This window comes from Hemiscyllium ocellatum, chromosome 20 (assembly GCF_020745735.1).
Source record: "Hemiscyllium ocellatum isolate sHemOce1 chromosome 20, sHemOce1.pat.X.cur, whole genome shotgun sequence".
In the NCBI taxonomy this organism is placed as follows: Eukaryota; Metazoa; Chordata; class Chondrichthyes; order Orectolobiformes; family Hemiscylliidae; genus Hemiscyllium; species Hemiscyllium ocellatum.
Window position 1 is genome coordinate 18438721 of NC_083420.1, and position 21203 is coordinate 18459923.

General features: G+C 43.3%; 1 protein-coding gene across 1 annotated transcript in view; it reads left to right on the forward strand.

Annotated features, from left to right (window-relative positions):
* Window positions 1-21203, forward strand: part of caskin1 (CASK interacting protein 1) — a 702390-nt gene that overhangs the window by 633689 nt on the left and 47498 nt on the right. Inside the window, exons 14-15 of the mRNA XM_060840179.1 lie at window positions 8243-8340; window positions 19649-19759. Of these exons, the coding sequence (XP_060696162.1) occupies window positions 8243-8340; window positions 19649-19759 (209 nt within the window). The remainder of the gene's footprint in view (window positions 1-8242; window positions 8341-19648; window positions 19760-21203) is intronic.

Sequence of the window (21203 nt, forward strand, 5' to 3'; positions counted from 1 at the left end):
TTCGACACCGTATGATTCTAATAATGGTTTTCAAAATGTATGGTTTTAACATTAAACTGTGACAAAACAGTTCTCAGGTTGTTATAAAATTATTCAAGGAAGTTGAAGATCATGTAAATTACAGCCTTTGCAGAAATGTTGAATTTATAGATTTCAAAATGTTGCAGAGCCAGCACCAGGTTTGGTATCTGTTTCCCCACTGATGAATATTTCTGTTGGCACAAATTCAATTCTGTAGAGAAATAACTGAGTAGTTGGGTGGCCTGGTGGCTCAGTGATTAGAGCTACCGTCTCATAGCATCAAAGACTTGGGTTCAATTCCACCCTCAGGTGATTGCATGAAGTTTGTACATTCTTCCCATTTCTACATTGACTTCTCCCACATTCTATGGTTTCCTCCTATGGTCTAAACATGTGCAGGTTAGGTGGATAGATCACGCTGAATTGCTGATAGTATCTAAGGGTGTGCTGGCTAAGTGGATTAGCAATGGAAAATGCAGGATTACAGGTTAGATTGGGGCTCTGAGTGGGATGCTGTTTGGAGGGTCAGTGGGTTGAATGGCCTGCTTTCAGACTGCAAGGATTCTAGTTATTCAATGCCTATTTTGACCTTCAATCAAAGCACTGCACCAACTCTGACATTGCTGACATCAACAGCCAGGTTAAACAGCTTGGCATAATTTGATGCCCCTAAAACTGTTATGGTAGTCAATACAGCATTCAAGTTGTCAAAGACACTTCGAAATTCTGTTGACCATTCAAATGTTTAGCTTTTCTTTAACAAGCTTGTCAAAGGAACCATTAAAGTTCTGAAGATTAGAATGAACTTTCAATAACAACCTAATTTTATGTTTTGTCTTTGGCATGAGAAAATCCAAGATGTCCCTTGTATTTTGCTCTGTTAAGAGCTACTTGGTATTGTCCCACAGAGTGACCCAAATAAGTTACTTTGGCTGCTGAAAATGTGTTGCTGGTCAAAGCACAGCAGGCCAGGCAGCATCTCAAGAATAGGAGATGCTGCCTAACCTGCTGTGCTTTGACCAGCGACACATTTTCAGCTGTGATCTCCAGCATCTGCAGACCTCATTTTTCACTCGAAGTTACTTTGGCTGATCCACTTTTAATCAAATTTATGACCAAATGGTCTCTTTGTACTCAAACAATTTGTCAAGTGTTGTAAACATTCTTCTTTGGTTTGACTGAATACCTCTGGATACAACACAGTTAGATTATCCTTTGATAATCTTGTTGTTTTCTTTTTGCTGCATCTTCTCATTCAAATCATATAACTTTAATAATGATAAAATCTGTCCGGTGTGACAAAATCTGATATTTCTTGGGCTGTATCAGTTAAAAAGAACTTACTATTTTCCTTTGAAAAAGTCAAATTTTGAAACAAACCATCCTTGTCCAGTCATCACAATGCAATTCTTCAAATGTGAAATCCGGTATGAATGCAGCTTCATTACTCTGTTGATTTTGTGATTATTGTCATATAATTATTGTGATCCATTTAGTTTCAGCAACATCACAATAAGTGAGCTTCAACTACTATTTCTCAGTTTAATAACATCATTGGGCATTACGAATTTGAGTTATTCTCTTTCTTTGGCAAACATCTCTAGATTGAGTCAATAAGTATATTGTTTTATGGGTAATATATCCCCTACATTAATATGATGCATAGCCAAGAATATTTTCCTGTCCTGTTTACAAAAATTGGTTTATTAGTTTATTTGTCTGTATAGCTTGAGTAAGAAACTGTGTTACTTTTCTGGAATAATCTACCTAACTTTCCCAGCATCTCCATATTATTTTTAGATATTAGATTAGATACCCTCCAGTCTGGAAACAGGCCCTTTGGCCCAACTAGTTCACACCGACACTCCACCACCCAGACTCATTTCCCTCTGACTAATGTACCTAACACTATGTGCAAATTACTGTGGCCAATTCACGTGACCTGCACATCTTTGGATGGTGGGAGGAGACCTACACAGACTCAGGGCGCATGTGCAAACTCCACACAAACAGTCGCCTGAGGCAAGAATTGAACCTGGGTCCCTGGTGCTGGGAGGCAGTAGTGCTAACCACTGAGCCACTGTGCCACCCTTATCCAATCGTTTCTTATTTCTCTTATTATCCGAATTCACTTACTACATTTTTCACCACTGTAAAGACACCTGTTTTGAGGATCCTCCCTGTCATAATATCATGAATATATCAACGTGACATAACATTTTTCACATCATTAAATTTCTTTTTGATTTGATAAGGTCCAATGAACCTTACTTTTAGTGGCTTCCCAGAGACAGGTACGAGTATTAACAGGTAAGTGTACTGACACCTTCTGTCCTTGCATGGGATTTTGGACTGCACAAAACACTACACAGGACAAACAGGAAGACAGCTAACGATCTGTATCCATGAACACCAACTAGCCACGAAACGACACAACCAGCTATCCTTAGTAGCCACACACGCAGATGACAAGCAACATGAATTCGACTGGGACAACACTACTATTATAAGACAAGCCAAACAGAAAACAGCCAGGGAATTCATAAAGGCATGGCACTCGTCCACAGATTCAATCAATAATCACATCGATCTGGACCCAATATACCGACCACTGCAACGGACAGCTGGAACTGACAACCGGAAGCGTCAGATTCAAACCAATACAAATGCCAGAGGAAAGATCACAGAAGCGCTCCACAGGAGGCTCCCAAGCACTGAGGATGTCACCTAGATAGGGGACGAAACATCTGCAACACAAATTCCCAGCTCGGCAAACAGAACCACAACAACGAGCACCCGAGCTACAAATCTTCTCACCAACTTTGATCTTAAATTTATTTGACAAGCTTCAGAGGTAAGTTGTTAAGCATTGAGTATTGCTCTTTTAACAACTTCACAGTCTACAGATTACCCTTCTAACAAACTGGTGAACACATTCATAGCTATAACCTGTAACATGAAGGTCAAAACATCTTCCAGCCACTCTAACTTCCCAGCTACCTTTCAAATGAGGTGACCTATCTTTCAGGTTGTATGTGTTATGATGATGTAGAAGTGTACTGTATGTTTACGAGAGTTAAAAGCTAGCAGAACTACCTGACAGCACCAAGTGTTCTGAACAAGGTACAATGTCACCTTTTGGTTTACAAGTCACGTTTCTTCTTAGAGGCTATCTTCAAGCGCCAAAACTGTACAGGTCCACCCCTGGCACTTTAACGCATACACGACATTCATGGTGATAACAGTCTTGCACTTGGCATGCTCCGTGTAGGTGACTGAATCCCTGATGACATTCTCCAGGAGCACCTTCAACACCCCACGCATCTCCTCGTATATGAGGCCAGAGATGCGTTTGACACCACCAAGGCAAGCCAGGCACTGAATAGTGGGTTCAGTGATCTCTTGGATGTTGTCTCAAAGAACTTGCTGTGCCACTTCACTCTGCCCTGCCCAAACCCTTGCTACCTTTCCCTCTGCCCGACATGATCCGCAAACCGCCTAGAAACAATGGCCTTACAACATCTTAATGTGTATGTCATGAACAATGTGTCAGAGACGGTGGTGTACACAGATCACAATCCACTTACATTCTTAGAACACTATAAAGACAAGAATATGAGACTATTTTGTTGGCGTTTTATGTTACACACCTTTAATTTAAAAAACGTACATGTTGCGAGTGGTAAGAATGTAATCGCAGATTTAACTGATAACGTTGAGATTAGATTTGTATTTGTTTGAAAAGAAGTTAAGGTCAACTTAGATTAAATTTATCTATATGTTCGGATAATGTATTTAAAGAATAGAAAAAAAATCTTTTCATTATGATGGGTTCATTTTTTCTTAAGGGGGAGGTGTTATAAAGGTGTAGAAGTGTACTGTATCATTAAGAGAGTTAAAAGCTAGCTGAACTACCTGTCAGCACCAAGTGTTCTGAATAAGATACAATGTAACCTTTTGATCCAGCAGCTAGTGTAGCTGGTTGCATGGAGACATAAAAAATTTTTGAATTAGGCCAATCTGTTTAAATTATACCCCAAAAAAAACCTCCAATCCAGTTTAAACTTACTAAATTGACAATATCAAAAGCCAATAACACAATCCGATACTTTGGGGTTATAAGATGGGGAAAATGTAAACAGTTGAGAGAGATTTGCTAAGCCTCCAACATCTGCAGACTGCCCGGAAAATTTGCTCTCTTAAAGGTACCTTAATCGATCAGTGCCCTGTGAAACAGAAATCCCTAAGAAGAAGAAAATCTACAGAGGAAGATACAAAGGGAAGATTTGACAGCTGCCGGGTTTTGAAAGTTGAATTTTAGTAAATCTTAATCAGGGGTTTATCGGACTAGTATTATAGAAAGGAAAATAAATGATAGGTTAGAGGAAAGAGTTGTAAATAGTTGTTGGTTAATTATTCTCTCTTAGACCTTTAAAATGATGTTAATTTTTATTTTAAGTAGTGACTTTTGGGAATAGTTCTTGGCCTCTCCAATTTTCACAGATTACCGCATGGGATAAATCTTTTCTGTGTTGCTGGTTTAAATTAAGCGAAGGGGTTTACCCTGTGTTGTAACATATGCTATTCATAGATTTCCAGTTAAACATAAAGGCATCATGAAAAACCCCTGGACGCCTGGCATAGACTTCTAAGACTTGGTATCGATGATCATAGATGTAAAGGTGAAGTCGCCATAGTCTCACAGACCACAGAGTTGCTCTCTTATTAAAGAAAGACAACTGGTGCTGGTTTAATCTGAATTTCTCTGCACTTCGGTTGCATCACAGCAACGGCAATGACAGCCCCTGCTGTGGCTGGATCCAACAGTCACCCTTTCAATGATCCTGCATGGTCAATGCAAGGAACAAAGCAGGTATTTATCAGTGTGAGCAGTCAGTGCTCTACATCACTTAGAAATGATGGCTTAACATAGTCCTCTGGACAGCCGAACCAGAGCACTCTGACAACGAAGGGCTGTGAAAAGCCTTGAGATCCCTTTGAGATTGGACCTTATTCCAAGAAATATATCAGCACTCATATTGCAGAGAGTTAGAGATTGCATGAAAACTAAAATTGGGACCTACCAGGCCCATCACACCCAGAAATGGCATAGTTACATGTAAGAACATGTTGCATTATACTTACTACACCAAGTGATAGGATATAAGTATAGTTGCAGGAGATCTAGCATTATTTTTGCACTTTCTGGCCAGCAGCTGCAATTTTTAAGGTCACCCTTGAAGAATTATACTTCACAGACATGACTATCTTTAACTTGCAGTGACCAATGAATGACACAATCAGGAGCGTTTGCAGCTCACAACAGTGGCCCTCTGGGCAATAAATGAGATGCCTTCATCCTGTGAAGGGGTTAGAAAGAACATTGGACAGTGCATGCCTTTCAGATGCCCAATGATATGTTTGCACATGGTCCTGTGTAACTGCACTATTGATGTGGTCACCTCTTGATCACCATCCTGAATCCTGACCATCAGAAGTGAAGAAAAGATAACACTGACTGTGCAATATGGGCATGGCCACAGCCATTTCCATTCATTGTTCACGTTGGGGAATTTCAGCGATTATGAAAAGCAACACAGCTCATACTTGGCACCCTCCCCACACATCCCATAACCTCCCAGGCGCTATTGGCTTTCCCCCTTTTTACTAAATTGACCCCTTCACCATCTTTGTCCCCTCAGCATCCCAGCTTGCTGACTCAAATCTCCAGTATCAAATCGCACCACTTTCCTACCACTGCTGTGTTCCTGTGGTAACCCTCCTTGATTTTCATTGTGCTGACCTCCTAGCCCATCCACTGACTAACTTGGACGGATGGACAGCTTCAACCCAGTGCAGACCCCTGAATGCTGAATGTGTGCATCCCTTGACTGAACGTGCGGTACTGACTGGGGACTGTAATGAGACAGGCTCTCCCCAGAGTCCTGACTGCCCAAGTGGACAACTGACTGTGGCCAAGCCATTGGACAGATTGCAGATGTCGCTTTGTCTCACTGTATTGGGACCCCTTGTCTGAGAGCAGCCCAGGTCCCCACCCCACCTTTGACTTGACTGAGGATTAATCTCCACATCGAGTCTGGCACATTGTTGATGCCCATACAGTGTGGGCTGCTGACACATGCTGTCGGTCTGCAATTCACTTCAGACCGTGCCATCCAGTTTGACTGGTCACTGTGGATCAGCACGACAAGCTGCCTGTACTCAGCAAGATGCAAGTACTTTGATCCTTTAAGATGAGGGGCCAAAGTGCCAAAAGGCAGGGCAGGGATGCTGCAGGAATTGAGGTAGGCACAATGTGAGTGAGCACTAAGAGAGCAAGTGAGCAGCCCTGAGATGATGCCTAACCCACACTGTGAGCTGGGTACACACAGACTGTTATAGCAGCAACAGTCCAATTTGTAGTTGCATTCCAAGGTGATAAGGTGTAAGTGGATAGGAAATGTGCCTGGAGGGTGTTTAGAGACTGGCACAGGTCTATGGATGTGAGGTGCATGCGGTTGCTGCCCATGTAGTGTGCCCTGAATGTTGGAGCTGGGTGCCAGAGGAGCCAGTCAGAGTCACCAGGTACCTACTCTGACTTTCATGTTGGGAATTCTCAGTCTCAAGTTCCTGTTCTGCAGATGGGAAACTGCAATTGGATGAAGTGAGATGAGAGATTAATGGGCAAGATTCCATGCAAATAGACATGCTCCTGCTCACCAGTGAGAATTTCAGTTCACCATCCAACACTTGATTTGGAAAAGGGGTTCTTTCTTCCCAACATCAGGAAGCTCCTTGCTGGATTTCACCCCATTTCCACAAATTTCTCTCCAATGCTCACATTAATCAGGCAGGAAAGGTTTTGCCTCGATATATTGTCCAATTTTGAAATCCAATTGTAAGACTTAAGGATCTGGTCAAGTACAAATCCACAATAGATACAAGTATGTTTTGACAAGGTTCACAGATTTATTAAGTTATCAAAAGAAGTCCAACACAAATAGCATTTTACAAAGCCGTGCACTCAGCTCATTCACAATGGAATACCGGTCATCGGTTGACGGGAATACTGCCTGATGTGAAATTATTCTTCCACCTTTTTTCTTCACACTGTACCTTTGGAAAACAGGCCTCATTAACCCTTTGATAATGGTATCCCCCAAGTGTGGACTGGTTCAAACACATGGTTAGATTCTGTTTAGCCAGCTGAGGCACATACCGTGCACGAAACCAGAACAGAGGTGCTCTCTCTATCAGTAAAGATTGGATAAGCTTGATTCTTCCTGCTTAAGGTGAGGTCAGATGGATATCTTTAACATTTGGAAAGGATTTGATGGGGTAGAATTGGGGAGCATGTTTCCATTTACAGGGAAGACGAGAACTTGGTGTGATAAATATAAGTTAATGCGACAGAAAACTCAGGAAAACCTGCTTAGAAAAACTGGGGCTTACTGACACAGAGAAGAGTTGAGATTGGTAATTTTTTAGATTAGATTAGATTACTTACAGTGTGGAAACTCAACAAGTCCACACCGACCCGCCGAAACGCAACCCACCCATACCCCTACAACATAGATGTGTTGATTTTTTTAAAAAGATGCATTTATATTGTGCTTTCCATGACGACTGAAAAGCTCGCAGCACTTTGCAGCCAATTAAATACTGTTAAAGTGAAGTCACATCATACATTATTCAAACAACACAAGAGCTTATTTGTACAGAGCAAACTCCCACAGACAGCAGTGTGGGTAATAACCAGATAGTTCATTATTTTTTGTGATATTGACCAAGAGACAAGTGTTTGCCTGAACACGGGGAAGATCTCCCCTGCTTCGAAATAGTGCCACGTAACATATTGCATCCACCAAAGCAGACAGATGCAGCCTTGACTTAATGTCTCATCTACAAGACAGCACCTCTGCCAATGCAGCACTGTCTCAGCACTGCACTGGAATGGCACTGGAGTTAAACTTGAACCTAGAGCTAAGTGGCGCAGAGGCACAAGATGTACCGAACAGAGTGATGAGTGGGAAATGAACGAATGGTTTTGCTGATAGGGTGAGATGAAGATAAGTGGGAGGAGATTCATACACCTCACAAACACCAGCGTGCAATGACCTGTTTGCACGCTGTCAAATCTATGCAGTTCTAGTTTAGGTTTGATGCATGCACAAAGATGTAAATGTGGCCTGTTTGATATTCTCGATTTGTTTTGTTGCAGGAGCTGCCCGGCACCAGAGCGGATCCAGCTGCCCCTTGGCAGAACAACCATACAGTGAGCCACAGCTGAAGAAAGCTGAGGCACAGTCAGAAACGAAGGTAAGTAAGTGTGGGAGCCACCGTGATAGAGACTCTCTAAATAAAGCTGCAGTGGTTCAGAGCTGTCAGCCTTTGGTTTCCACGCCTCTCTCTCTTTCTCTCTCTCTCTCTCTCTCTCTACCTCTCTCTCTTTCTCTCTCTTTCATTCCACGCAGTTAAATCTCTGGTGAGAGCGGAGCAGGAAGACGGTGAGTAATCGTTTATTCTTGTAAAAGACTTGGATCTGCTGAAATTCCTTTCAATGAGCTGACAGACATAACCAATCCAATTTACATTGCATTTCACTTCATTGTGAGACTGATGTACAGGTTTTTCAAGTGAGTAACTGTCGCCTTTGAGAATGTGCTCTTAACCCTTCCCTGACAAATGTATTTGCACGGTACCTTCAATAAGAATGTGCCGAGTCTCCCACAGTATTGGCGGGGCTCGATGGAATCCCACACGACCCTAAGGAGGCCAATCAGCCCATCATGTCTCTGCTCACTCTTTGAGAAAGCCATTGGCAATAATATAAAAGTTGTTTCTCAGTCTTTCTACTGACCCACTCTAGATTGTGACATTCTGTTCTTTATCCACTCGTGGCTCATGGTTGCTGTTTGTGCCATATGAGAGCAGCCACCAAGTGACAGCTTGCCTAGCAATAAGGCCCCGAAGCCATGCCAAGAAAACAAACAGTGCATCTGCTGCTCAGGGGCTGTATTATAAAATCAAACATTCCACTTGCTGCCAATCGGTTCTCTGGGAAAGCTGAAAGACTTCCTTGTCTTTTGGACAGTTTCCCTGTAGTCAGAATGAACTTTCAGTCTCCCCTCTGGGATTGTATTTAATCATGTACTTATTGATATTATTAAGACAAGCTGCAAAATTGGTATCACAAGAAATGACTGAGTCTCAGACTGATCGATGCCAGATTCATGTATGTTCCTGTGGCTACTTTGCTCTATTTGATGGTTTGGCTGAAGCTGCTGCTTCTAGTCCCTTTAATCTGAGTGTCTTGGTCTCATGTATGTGATACTTGACCAGTAATCCAGCAGATGTGAATCTAAATTCCACAGAGGCACATTGTGAATTCAGTTAATTAAATCTGGTAAAATTACACACTGCAGAATGACGGTGAAATCAGCCAGAATTTTGTAAACATTTAACTTGTTCATTAATGTCCTTAAGAGAATGTGTCACATCCTCAGCTGCTCCCACACAACAAACAACCAACTAAACACGTTACACACACCCACACACAACAAACACCCACCTACACACATTACACACACCCACACACAATAAACACCCACCTGCACACTCACACACACCCACATACAATAAACACCCACCTCCACACTCACATACACCCACACACAATAAACACCCACCTGCACACTCACATACACTCACACAAAATAAACATCCACACACATTACACACTCACCTCCACACTCACACCCACACACCCACACACATTACATGCCCACCTACATGTTCACACACACACCCACACACAATAAACACCCACACATATTACACACTCACCTCCACACTCACACACACCCAGGCACAATAAACACTCACCTACACACCCACCCACTCACACTCACATCCACACACAGTTACACCCACACACAATCTCACCCACACAAACTCCATACTCACCCATACCCACACAAACAACACACGCATATTATTCACACACCTACACCCACCCAAACATACCTACACTCACAGTCACACTACACATCTGCACACATACACTCACACTGACACACACGCACACCTACCTACACACACACTCACACCCACCCACACACTCACACGCCCCTCCCGCACACACATACCTACAGACATTAATATCCACGCAAACCCACCTGCACAAAAACCTCCACTCACACACTCGCACTTATGCACCCATCTATATATAAACCCCCACATGCGCTCTTACACAAACCTACACATGCACACACACCAACCTACACACGTATCTCTACACACATGCCTACACATCCATTCATCTGCCCACCTACACTCACACCTCCCCAACCATACACACACCCACACACCTGTACAACCATACACCTACCAACCTATGCACCTACACACAGATGCTGACCCACTTACACAGACACACACACACACACCATCAAACACATACAGTTATTTGCCCAAATATACACATGCACACACATGCATGTACACATATTTCAGACACATGTTGTATTCAAACACACACTTGCATGCATGCATACAAGCTCAAAGAAACAGAGTAATCTGCAAATTACTTAAGTGGAAAACAGAATATAGGTTAAACAGCTGAAGTGATATTAACATAAGACAATTGAAGACACTGTGAGAGTAAGTAATGACATCTGTAAGACATAGAGATTGTAAGATGTTGTAGTGGAGCATTAGGAGGGAATATGGTTGAAATGGAAGCAGCACACGCTACTAAAACCAAGCAGACTCTTGTGGTATAGAAGTGCTGGGAAAGATGAAGAGAAATACATCAACCCCATTCTGCCAGTGGTGGCTCCAATGGCTCAAGGGTCTGAGACATAATGGTGGTTATTTAAAAATGCTCATGCACTCAAGGTTTGGCCTGCAGTTGGATGTGACCATGTTGAGTTCTGTTTCTCTGACAAACCAAGGCACCTTCAGTACAGTTTTGAATTCAGTACAATACATACAACAAGTGCTTGAAACTTGGACTGCAAATGGAACATGGTCGAAATTCCGAGCAGGTCAGGCAACATCTGTGCAGGAAGTGACAGAAGTATCAAACTGAAATTTTTGGAGAAGGCGATAGTCACACCCCCTAAAGCAGAAAGCAGGAAGTGACTCCACTTTGGCTGGTGACAGAATCCCAGGAGACATTGTGCCACTGATGGTCAGCAGCTCAGCAGCCTCAACAGCGCCACCAGTAGTGATGACTGTTGCCGGAACTGCAACCCCAGGATCAATCCAATTCAATGGCTGGAGACCGTTGATAAAAGGTAACTGGAATTGACAACAATGTGTGGAATTTTGGGAAACAGTTAAGATTGCCTGATGGGAAAATTAGCCAACTCCCCAAAAAAGACGTAAACAAAATCTCCTGCGCACAATTCCATCCAGCCAACAACTGGATCCCTGACGCACTATGCTCAAATCACAGTCCATTCTAAAAATTTAGAGTTTGGATTCAGAAACCACACTTGTTAGTGTCCTCTGCAAGGGTTGAGAGGTCGCAGCAGCCAGCCAAGGGAGACAGATGAACCAAGGTTAAAAGCTTACCTTGTGGCACCTGTCGGTCTCTTAATGTTTGGGCTGCTGCACAATCACTGTTTTTGGTCCCTTTTTTTAAAGATTAGATTACTTACAGTGTGGAAACAGGCCCTTCGGCCCAACAAGTCCACACCGACCCTCCAAAGACTAACCCGCCCATACCCCTACACCTAACACCACGGGCAATTTAGCATGGCCAATTCACGTAACCTGCACATTTTTGGACAGTGGGAGGAAACCCACACAGACACAGAGAGAATGTGCAGATAGTTGCCTGAGGTAGGAATTGAACCCAGGTCTCTGGCGCTGTGAGGCAGCAGTGCTAACCACTGTGCCACCGTGCCGTCCCTTAATGAATTCACTGCAGGATGTTTGGTTTTTGCTCACAGAGCCAGGCAGAGAGGCCTTAGCGATCGGAAAGGCAGTTTGGTCATTATGAAAAGCAGTGCCATAGCATCTGAAGATCCTGTCCTAAGGCCTTGGAGCAACCATTAGGGAGGAGCCAAATGCAACCACTGCTCCTCCCCCACCTCGGCCCCGCTCCCAAAAACAACCCACTCAGCCCACAGGTTGATGCGGGCAAAATTCTCCTGGAGATTGAAAGTGGCCATTAACTGCCATTCAGCCACTATTCCCACTGCTGGAAAGATGTCATGGTGATAGAAAGACATTGGGCACCCCTCTCCACACTCCAATACAAACACACACATACAGACACACTGACACAGACACACACACATACATGCACACACAGAGACAGACTTACACACACACACACACGTGCACACAAGCAGGCATACATACATGCACACAGACATTCACACACGCCATTCATACACAGCCACACTCGCGTGCACACACACCGTGCACACAGACACACACATGCACACACCCACCCACACACAGCCGCACACATGCGCACACACCATGCACAAAGCCACACACACACACACCATGCATACAGACACACACTTGCACACACACCGTGCACACAGCCACACACATGCACACACCATGCACACAGCCATACACATGCGCACACCGTGCACAGAGCCACACACACACACACACACCATGTACACAGCCATACACATGCACACACATGACCACACAGCCACACACACACGCACACACCATACACACAGCCACATACATGCACACAGACGGACATACAGACACACACATACACTCTGTCCCCACTCAGACAAAAGGCTTTCTGAAACATTTTGGCAAAAGACCTGGATAATTCTGGCCAACATTTCAGGTCAGCACCAGTCAGTGACACTGTGAGGAACTGAAATCAACATACCCCGGCAGAACATAAAGAGGCCATCAATAAAAATGATAATCAGAGCCAGGGAAAGATTGATACCAATTAGCATTTTGATCGGTTCAAGGTGAGAGGTTAAGTCTGTGTATTCGTGCAATATCCAGTTACACAAATAGCTAGCAGTAGCTGTTTATTAAACCACTGACATCATCTTTCAAGGAGGGTGCCGATAAAGTTCAAGAAAGTCCTTCATTACCAGCGTGTCTTGCAGCATTAAGTTGTAAGTTTTTTTTTAAACTGACCTGTTCAAGGATGTAATGATACATCTCTGGAGTCTTGAACTGGGTCTTCTGGCACAGACGTAGGGACACTATCACTGTGCCACACGAACCCTTCATGTTGTAAGTATATCCAAAGCATGATATTTTTAAAGCCATTGGGCATATCCTATTGCAGAACAGATGCTTGATTATTGCTTGATCACTGTTAAAATTGAGTAAGTGTTTGAAATTGGATTGTAAAAATCAGCCCCTGCCTGGATAATATTGTCAATGGCCCGTGTCTCCCTCTCGCTGTAACTTGTTTCAAAATGAAAGCTGAAAGACAAACTTATGGATGTGTGTGTTGCTATGGGAACTACTAGAGCCTTGCTTCTATTCCTGTCTCTTCGTCGCTGGTCTTTGCTCCACTGCTGTTTTGGAAAAATAATTGATTATATGATGTCTCCTGTGAATGATCTTGGGTTAACCTGTGTGGGAAATAATAGTGTTAATGGCTGGGGCGGAATTTTGCTTCATTTCGAGCTGAACATACGTTGACAGAAAACTCCCATGTGAGTGAGGTATGACATATATCTTGCAGATTAATTGTTTAATTTGAGATTGGTTATATCAAAGAGTTATCGAATAGTTGATTGTTGATCAATGGACATATGGAATAGAGACAGGCAGTATTTAACCTCTGGCTTAATTAAGCATTCACAGAGAATTGGGAGTGAGTTACAGGCAGTAATTAATTGGTAAATTAATTAGTGATCCACAGATATGTGGGAGTGCTAGCACAGGCAGTATTCGATCACTGGGTTAGTTATTGTGATATATAGCAAGCAACAGGCAGGAACCATTGATGGGATAGTGAAGAAAATAATTATATGTAGACATATGTATCTTTAATGACCTCAGGATGTCAATTTATTCCTCTTTGAAGTGCTGTCATTGCTTTAATGTAGAGGAACAGCAGCTGATTTGTACATAGCAATGTCCTACACAATAGAAAGCCATTATTTCTTCTTGCTTCAATTATATTATTTAAAGACGTAAAGGAGTTGCTAAGTTTATCACTTTGCAAAAAAATGTCGAGAAACAGCCTCAGAAAAGGCTTATTTTTGATCAACTGAAGACAGATAGAATGAAAGGATAAATCCTGGAACTCAGTGATTACAGAGCAGGAAACTAACTGCAGTGATTATTGGAATTTACTTCAGACAACTAGGTTATGGACGGTGATATATCCCTGAAGGATCATGATGGACAATGGTATTTTTTAGTGTGGTTGTATTGAGGGTTAAGCAGCAAATCTCCCAGAGTGACCTGACAGTGCGATAGCTCAGTGGTTAGTATTGCTGCCTCACAGCGCCAGGGACCTGAGTTTGGTTCTAGCCTTGGGTGACTGTTTGAAGTTTGTACATTCTCTGCGTGGACTTCCCCCCCACAGTCCAAAAGTGTGGATTGGCCATGGGAAATGCAAGATTGCAGGGATAGTGTAAGGGGTGGGTCTGGGTGAGATGCTCTTCAGGGGGTTGGTGTGGACTTGATGGGCCAAATGGCGTGTCCCATATTTCTGTATTAGTGACCTGGAGGCTGGTTGTGGCCCCTCTCTTGTCACTCTCTGAAGATCTTTCATTCTTATGTCAGTACAATACTCAAGGACACATTGCTTTCTTATCTGAGTGACCTGACCCCACTGTCCAGATAGCATCTCCCAGCTTAGCCTCACCCCCTCGGTCCTCATGTCAAAGTGTCCCTTTTCTTCACTTCTACCTAGAGTTGTAACTTAGTAGGCTCTCAGTGAAAATAACCCCAACTCTGAGCATGTGCAAATCACAGTAAAGTCACTGGCAAAATGATCAATCTCTGAGGGAATCAATACTTGTAAATTTTAGTAATCCTGTCAAGCAAAAGCTGTTTGGCCGGCGTTACCCCGATTCTTTACTACCATAGCACTGAGTTCATTCTTTCACAAGGGGCGGATTCTGTCCATCCCCATTTCATGAACCCTCACAACAAACGTTCCTCCACACCAAGAGTTCAACATAACCCCATCCCCAAAACTTTGGATAGGAGCTGGTGGGGCGTGACCCTGGAATGTTGATCGGCATCCCTGTTGGAACTCCAAACTTCATAAACAGTCAGGAGACTGGTACATTACCTTTGATGATCTCTGGATAACTCAGAGTCAAAAAGTTTGGCGCTGGAAAAGCACAGCAGGTCAGGTAGCATCTGAGGCGCAAGAGAATCGATGTTTCGGGCATAAGCCCTTCATCAGGAATGTGGAGAGGAAGGGAGCTGAGACATAAATACGAGGGGTGGGGTTAGGGGTGGGGTGAAGATAGTTGGGAAGACGATAAGTGGATGCAGGTGGGGGGGGTGGTGATTGTGATAGGTTGCAGTGGAGGGTGGAGCGGATCGTTGGGAAGGAAGATGGACAGGTGGGATAGTTCAAGAGGGTGGTGCAGAGTTGGAGGGTTGGATCTGGGATAAGGTAGGGGGTGGGGAGATGAGGAAACTGGCAAAGTTGACATTGATGCTACGTAGTTGCAGGGTCCCAAGGCAGAAGATGAGATGTTCTTCCTCCAGTCGTCGGGTGGCTCGGACTTGATGGTGGAGGAGTCCCAGGACTTGCATGTCCTTGATGGAGTGGGATGGGGAATTGAAGTGTTTGGTCACAGGGCGGTGGGGTTGTTAGGTGCGTGTGTCCTGGGGAATTCTCTGAAACATTCCGCAAGTTGGTGTCCTGCCTCTCCAAAGTAGAGGAGACCACATCGACACCAACAGACACAGTAGGGGATGTGGTTAGATGTGCAGGAAAATCTCTGCTGGATTTGGAAGGATCCTTTGGGGCCTTGGACAGTAGTGAGGTGGGGAGATGTGGGTGCAGGTTTTATACCTCTTCCAGTGGCAACAGCAGATGCTGGGAGTGGAGGGTGGGCTGTTGGGGGGGCGGGGGAGGGGGTGGACCTAACAAGGGAGTCATGGAGGGAATGATCTCTGTGGAAATGCTGATAGGGGTGGGGAGGGACATATATCGCTGGATAACTCTGTACTCTTTAACGCAATGAGATAAGTTGTAAAGCATAATCACTGTGGGATTATGGGGACCAGGACAGCTGACTTGAGCACAGCAAGATCCCATGAAGAGCAATGTGTTCACAGAAACTAAAACAGTCTGTTTGTAGTGATAGTGGATAAGGGATATATTTGCCAGAACACTGGGAGAACTCTTTCCTCAGTGTGAAACCAGTGCTGTGGGTTTATTTACACTCACCTGAGAGGGAAGACCTTGTCTGAAAGATTGTATGTCTGACAGAGCAGCACTCCCTCAGTATTGTACCCTCTGTGATGATTTTGATCTGATGCTGTTGGAGTAGGCCCTGAATCCATGATCTCAGTCGACACTTTCAGCAAAGCGATGTATGAGAGCAGTGACATTTTTTAAACCAATATTTTCAATAAATTCTGTGTTAAAAAATTAATTATCGTTTGAATTTTATACCCATGTCATATTTAACATTTGCTTTGATCGCCTTAACTGGAGCAGCTTATCCTGACGAATGGACAAATACAATGATATCCTCTCTCCAAATACAATCCATTTCACTCAAATGACAGCCATTCCAAAATGGAATTGCTTCAATCTGCATACGCTTACTGGCCACTGGTATTCTACCAGATAATCAGTTTGTCAGATTAGCATGGCTATCGTGTACATTTTCATGAATTGCTTCAGAAAGATTTTGTTTTTAAATCATGCTCGTATTTTGAATGCAGGCACACACATACATCATTCAGTTGTCAATGTTACCTTACAAATGTGAAGCAGTTTTTTGCAAGGGGTTTGACGATTATGTTGTTAAAGGTCATATGCAAATCCACTGTTGTAATTGTACTCATTACCATTCGGTTTCTGTATTGGCTCACACCAAGATCAAATATATTATAAAGAGGGAGTTAGCGTTAGTGAGAAGGGGGTAGTATTTGCGTAGTTCTTCAGTCTCTAGTTTAGAGCCATTCATTGTGTCCCATTTGGCTGTGCACATTTGGAATGAAAACTGTCATGGTGTAATTAGAACCCCGTACCAATGGAGACATACTATTCATATGTATATACATGTGAATTAGAAGCAGAACCAGGCCATTTGGTCCATCAAGCCTGCTGCACCATTTAATAAGGTCATGGCTAATCTGTTTCTAATCTAATCACATTCCTGTATTCCCTGATGATCACGCCTCCCTTGTCACTCAAGAATCTAACTTGGCCCTCAAAATAGTCAATGACTTTCCTCTCTGGAGAAGACAATTCCACAAGCTAACATTTCTCCTCCTCTTCTTCTTAAATGGGAGACTGCTTAAACCGTGTCTCTGGTTCCAGCCTCTCCCTCAAAAGAGATATTCTTTGTACTACGGTATATAATTTAGGAATTACATTTGGGTAGGTAGTTTCCATCATAACCATAGGGACTGCTGTTACGATTAAGCCCAATTAATTCCACAAAGCCAGGAGATTTCTTGTTCTATGTGACTAAGTTCTAATTGCCAGTTCTGAGAGTCATAGAGATGTCCAGCATAGAAACAGTTCCTTCGGTCCAACCCGTCCATGCCGACCAGATATCCCAACCCAATCTAGTCCCACCTGCCAGCACCCGGCCCATATCCCTCCAATCCTTCCTATTCATATACCCATCCAGATGCCTTTTAAATGTTGCAATTGTACCAGCCTCCACCACATCCTCTAGCAACTCATTCCATACACGTACCACCCTCTGCGTGAAAACATTGCCCCTCAGGTCTCTTTTATATCTTTCCCCTCTCACCCTATATCTATGCCCTCTAGTTCTGGACTCCCCCACCCCAGGAAAGAGATTTTGTCTATTTATCCTATCCATGCCCCTCATGATTTTATCAACCTCTATAAGGTCACCCCTCAGCCTCTGACGCTCTAGGGAAAACAGTCCCAGCCTGTTCAGCCTCTCCCTGTAGCTCAAATCCTCCAACCCTGGCAATCTATTCTGAACCCTTTTAAGTTTCACAACATCCTTCCGATAGGAAGGAGACTAGAATTGCATGCAATATTCCAACAGTAGCCTAAACAATGTTCTGTACAGCCGCAACATGACCTCCCAACTCCTGTATTCAATACTCTGGTTATCACTTGCTGAGCCACAGGGCAGTTTGTATTGTTAGGAATGCTACCGTCAATACTCAAAGACCACATGCACACACAAGCATCAAGATATGTGTCATGAACAGGAGCGTTCCTCTTTGAGCTTCCTCTCCCCAGCCTGGGGACCTTGAAGTCTTTGCCAACATCCATAAGATTGTCCCAGCTGCGATCCAACGAAACCAGAGATGCTCTGACTTTTGTTGAGTAAGTTCCACATGGACAGTGACTTTGACAAAAGGAGCTCTTAGTTTCAATCCTATGAGTTATGGTGGGTATCAATGTAAACTGTGAACAAATCCACCGTTTCCTGAACTCCTCACCCCTGCATTTCATTCTCACCTCCAATACGTGGGAGGTGCTCTCAGGTTCTTCAACTTTATGGCAGATACCATTCATTACTAACTTCAAACATTTCCCGTTGTACTGTCTCCTCAATCAACCTTTTAGAGCCTCCCACAGTATACTTCCTACCATAGCCCTGAACATCAGGCACTCTCTCATTTGCAATCCACCTCCTACTCTTCTCCACGTTCATCCCATTCTGAGACTTCATGCTTTGACCCTTCAACCCTGTTTCCACCAGCCTCCCTCTCGTGTAACCTCTGTAGTTTTGTAACACATTAGAGTGGCTCTGTTATTCTTATGCATCACTTTTACTTTAGTTGGCAAAAACCAGAGAACAGATTTAAAGTTCAGTAGCCTAATGGAATGGTCCACTCATGATCTGATAACACAAAGCCATTCTTTATTTAGCTTGGCAGAGGGGAAGGATGTGGAATGATGGGACACAACAAAAAAGCTCGCTGAATTTCTGATTGCGCTCATTTACAGGTCAGTAATAGTTACAGGCACTGCCATGGGAACTTATTTATCTTGGGTCCCAAATCTTCAACAAGCCTAGTCCACTCAGGCCATGGCACCTTGCGTTGCCATAGCAGCTGGAGTTAGTCAAAGAAGACTTGAAAGATTTGTATCGGTCTGCAGAAAAATGTCTTCTTCCTTGACAGAATCTCCACAGGTTTGAACAAGGAGACTACCGAGGGAGAATGGAATCCTTAGTAATGATGAGGGTGCCCTGAGCAGTTTCAAAAAATGCAATGGATGCTCATGATTGTATGGCTGTCGTCATGTCAACCCATTCTTCCATCCAGTTGGCTCCATAGAGTTTCGTGCCTTACACATTCTCTCTGCAATATGACATGGTCCCTTTAACGTTATTGTGATGAGCTTGACTATCTCCAGTATTAAACAGATTTCTAGAGGAAGGAATGTCTTAAGGTTAGATTTTTACCGCCGAATTCTAACGCGCTTTTCACGTTCCATTTTTTTTTGTCATCCTTTATCCAGAGCCCAGAGACAGTTTATAACTGGCTTAGTGAATTCCAACTCCAGCAGTATGCTGCTAACTTTATCAATGCTGGCTATGACATTCCAACTATCAGCCGCATGACCCCTGAGGTAAGTCCACAAACGGCAGGAGGAGATAGCAGTTAAAAAGAGGTGCTGGTGAGCAAAATCTCTCTGTACGCTATTGGCCTCCAAATGGATCTTGTGTTGGAATGAAATGGCTGTGCCTGCTTCCTTAGCAGTAACAAATTGATTAAAATGGCAGACAAAACAATTTCTGACAAACTCAATAGTGGTTCATATGCTAATACCGCACACAAGATTTGTGCGCTAAACCTTAATGGAATAGAAGTACTAGGCTTTGTATTCATATTCCACTGCACATCATTTGAACCCGTAGGAGTTGAAAATTGTTCTCAATTATTCACTCAGAACAGCCTTAAGGGAAACTGCAGGCTTCTTTCCAGTGTCTACCTAATATGCAGAAGATAAGATTCCTGACATCCCGTATTAATTCATTTATCGAGTTTCATTTACAGATTTTCTTTTATTGAGGACTGTCATTGTTTATTACGAAGATCATTAGAAGGTTTTGTTGTGTAGTCTGACTCCTCATTCACTGCTGTTCAGGTATGCCTGCAATTGTCTCCCTTCAATCATCCTTCCTGACTCAGTGACTCATACTAATCATGCTAATCGTCTGTAATCTTCCACCACTCTCTTCAAAAGCAACAGAACCTATATTTTCAAAAGTTTAAAAACTCAACACCAATTGGGTTCTTTAAAAGCTGGTGTTTGATAAAGTAGGTCCAAGGACAGAAAGAATTGGGGTGAGAATCAGGGAATTACTGAGAACTGCCACTTTCTTGAATTACCGCCACTTGGCCGTATCTCAGCTGCAGTTAATGCCCTTTCTCCATTTATTTTAATAATCAGAGCTGTCTTGCAAGGTCCAGTTGTTGCAGCATCCACACTCTTTTGGGAAAAGAGAATTCCGCATCCCTGCTACCCTTAGTGTATTTGAAGGTGTTCCTTGGTTTCGTCCCTCAATGCCCTGGCATTGATTCTAACATTATGTCCTCTCCTTCTTGACTCTCGGACCAGTCAAAATTATTTCTCCAGCTCCGCTGATTGCATATTGATGCCTTTGGCGAAAAAGCCTCTAAAAATATATCGGTTTGGCCTGGCAAACTCTGCAAAGGCAGAATTACAAAAAGGTGCAACTTGTAGTTCAAAGGCTCCATGGAAAGAGCAAACAGTTCTGTAGAGCACCATTTAGTGGGGTTTTAATGGATAATGTCACATTGACAGTCAAGACAGCTGATTTTATACCACATTAAGGGTCAAACTAACAGTGATAAGGAGCAGATATCCACTGTCCAGATACAAGGTCCATGGCATGTTGTGACACCTTAAGTTTTAAGGTTAACCCAGCACTGAGTGGAATCTCATTTGAGACAAATGCTTTACATGTTTTTCTGCAGAGATAGATTTTTGATGACCAAGGGGCTAAAGGTTTACTGGAGATGTGCAGAAATGGAGAGTTGAGGTTAAA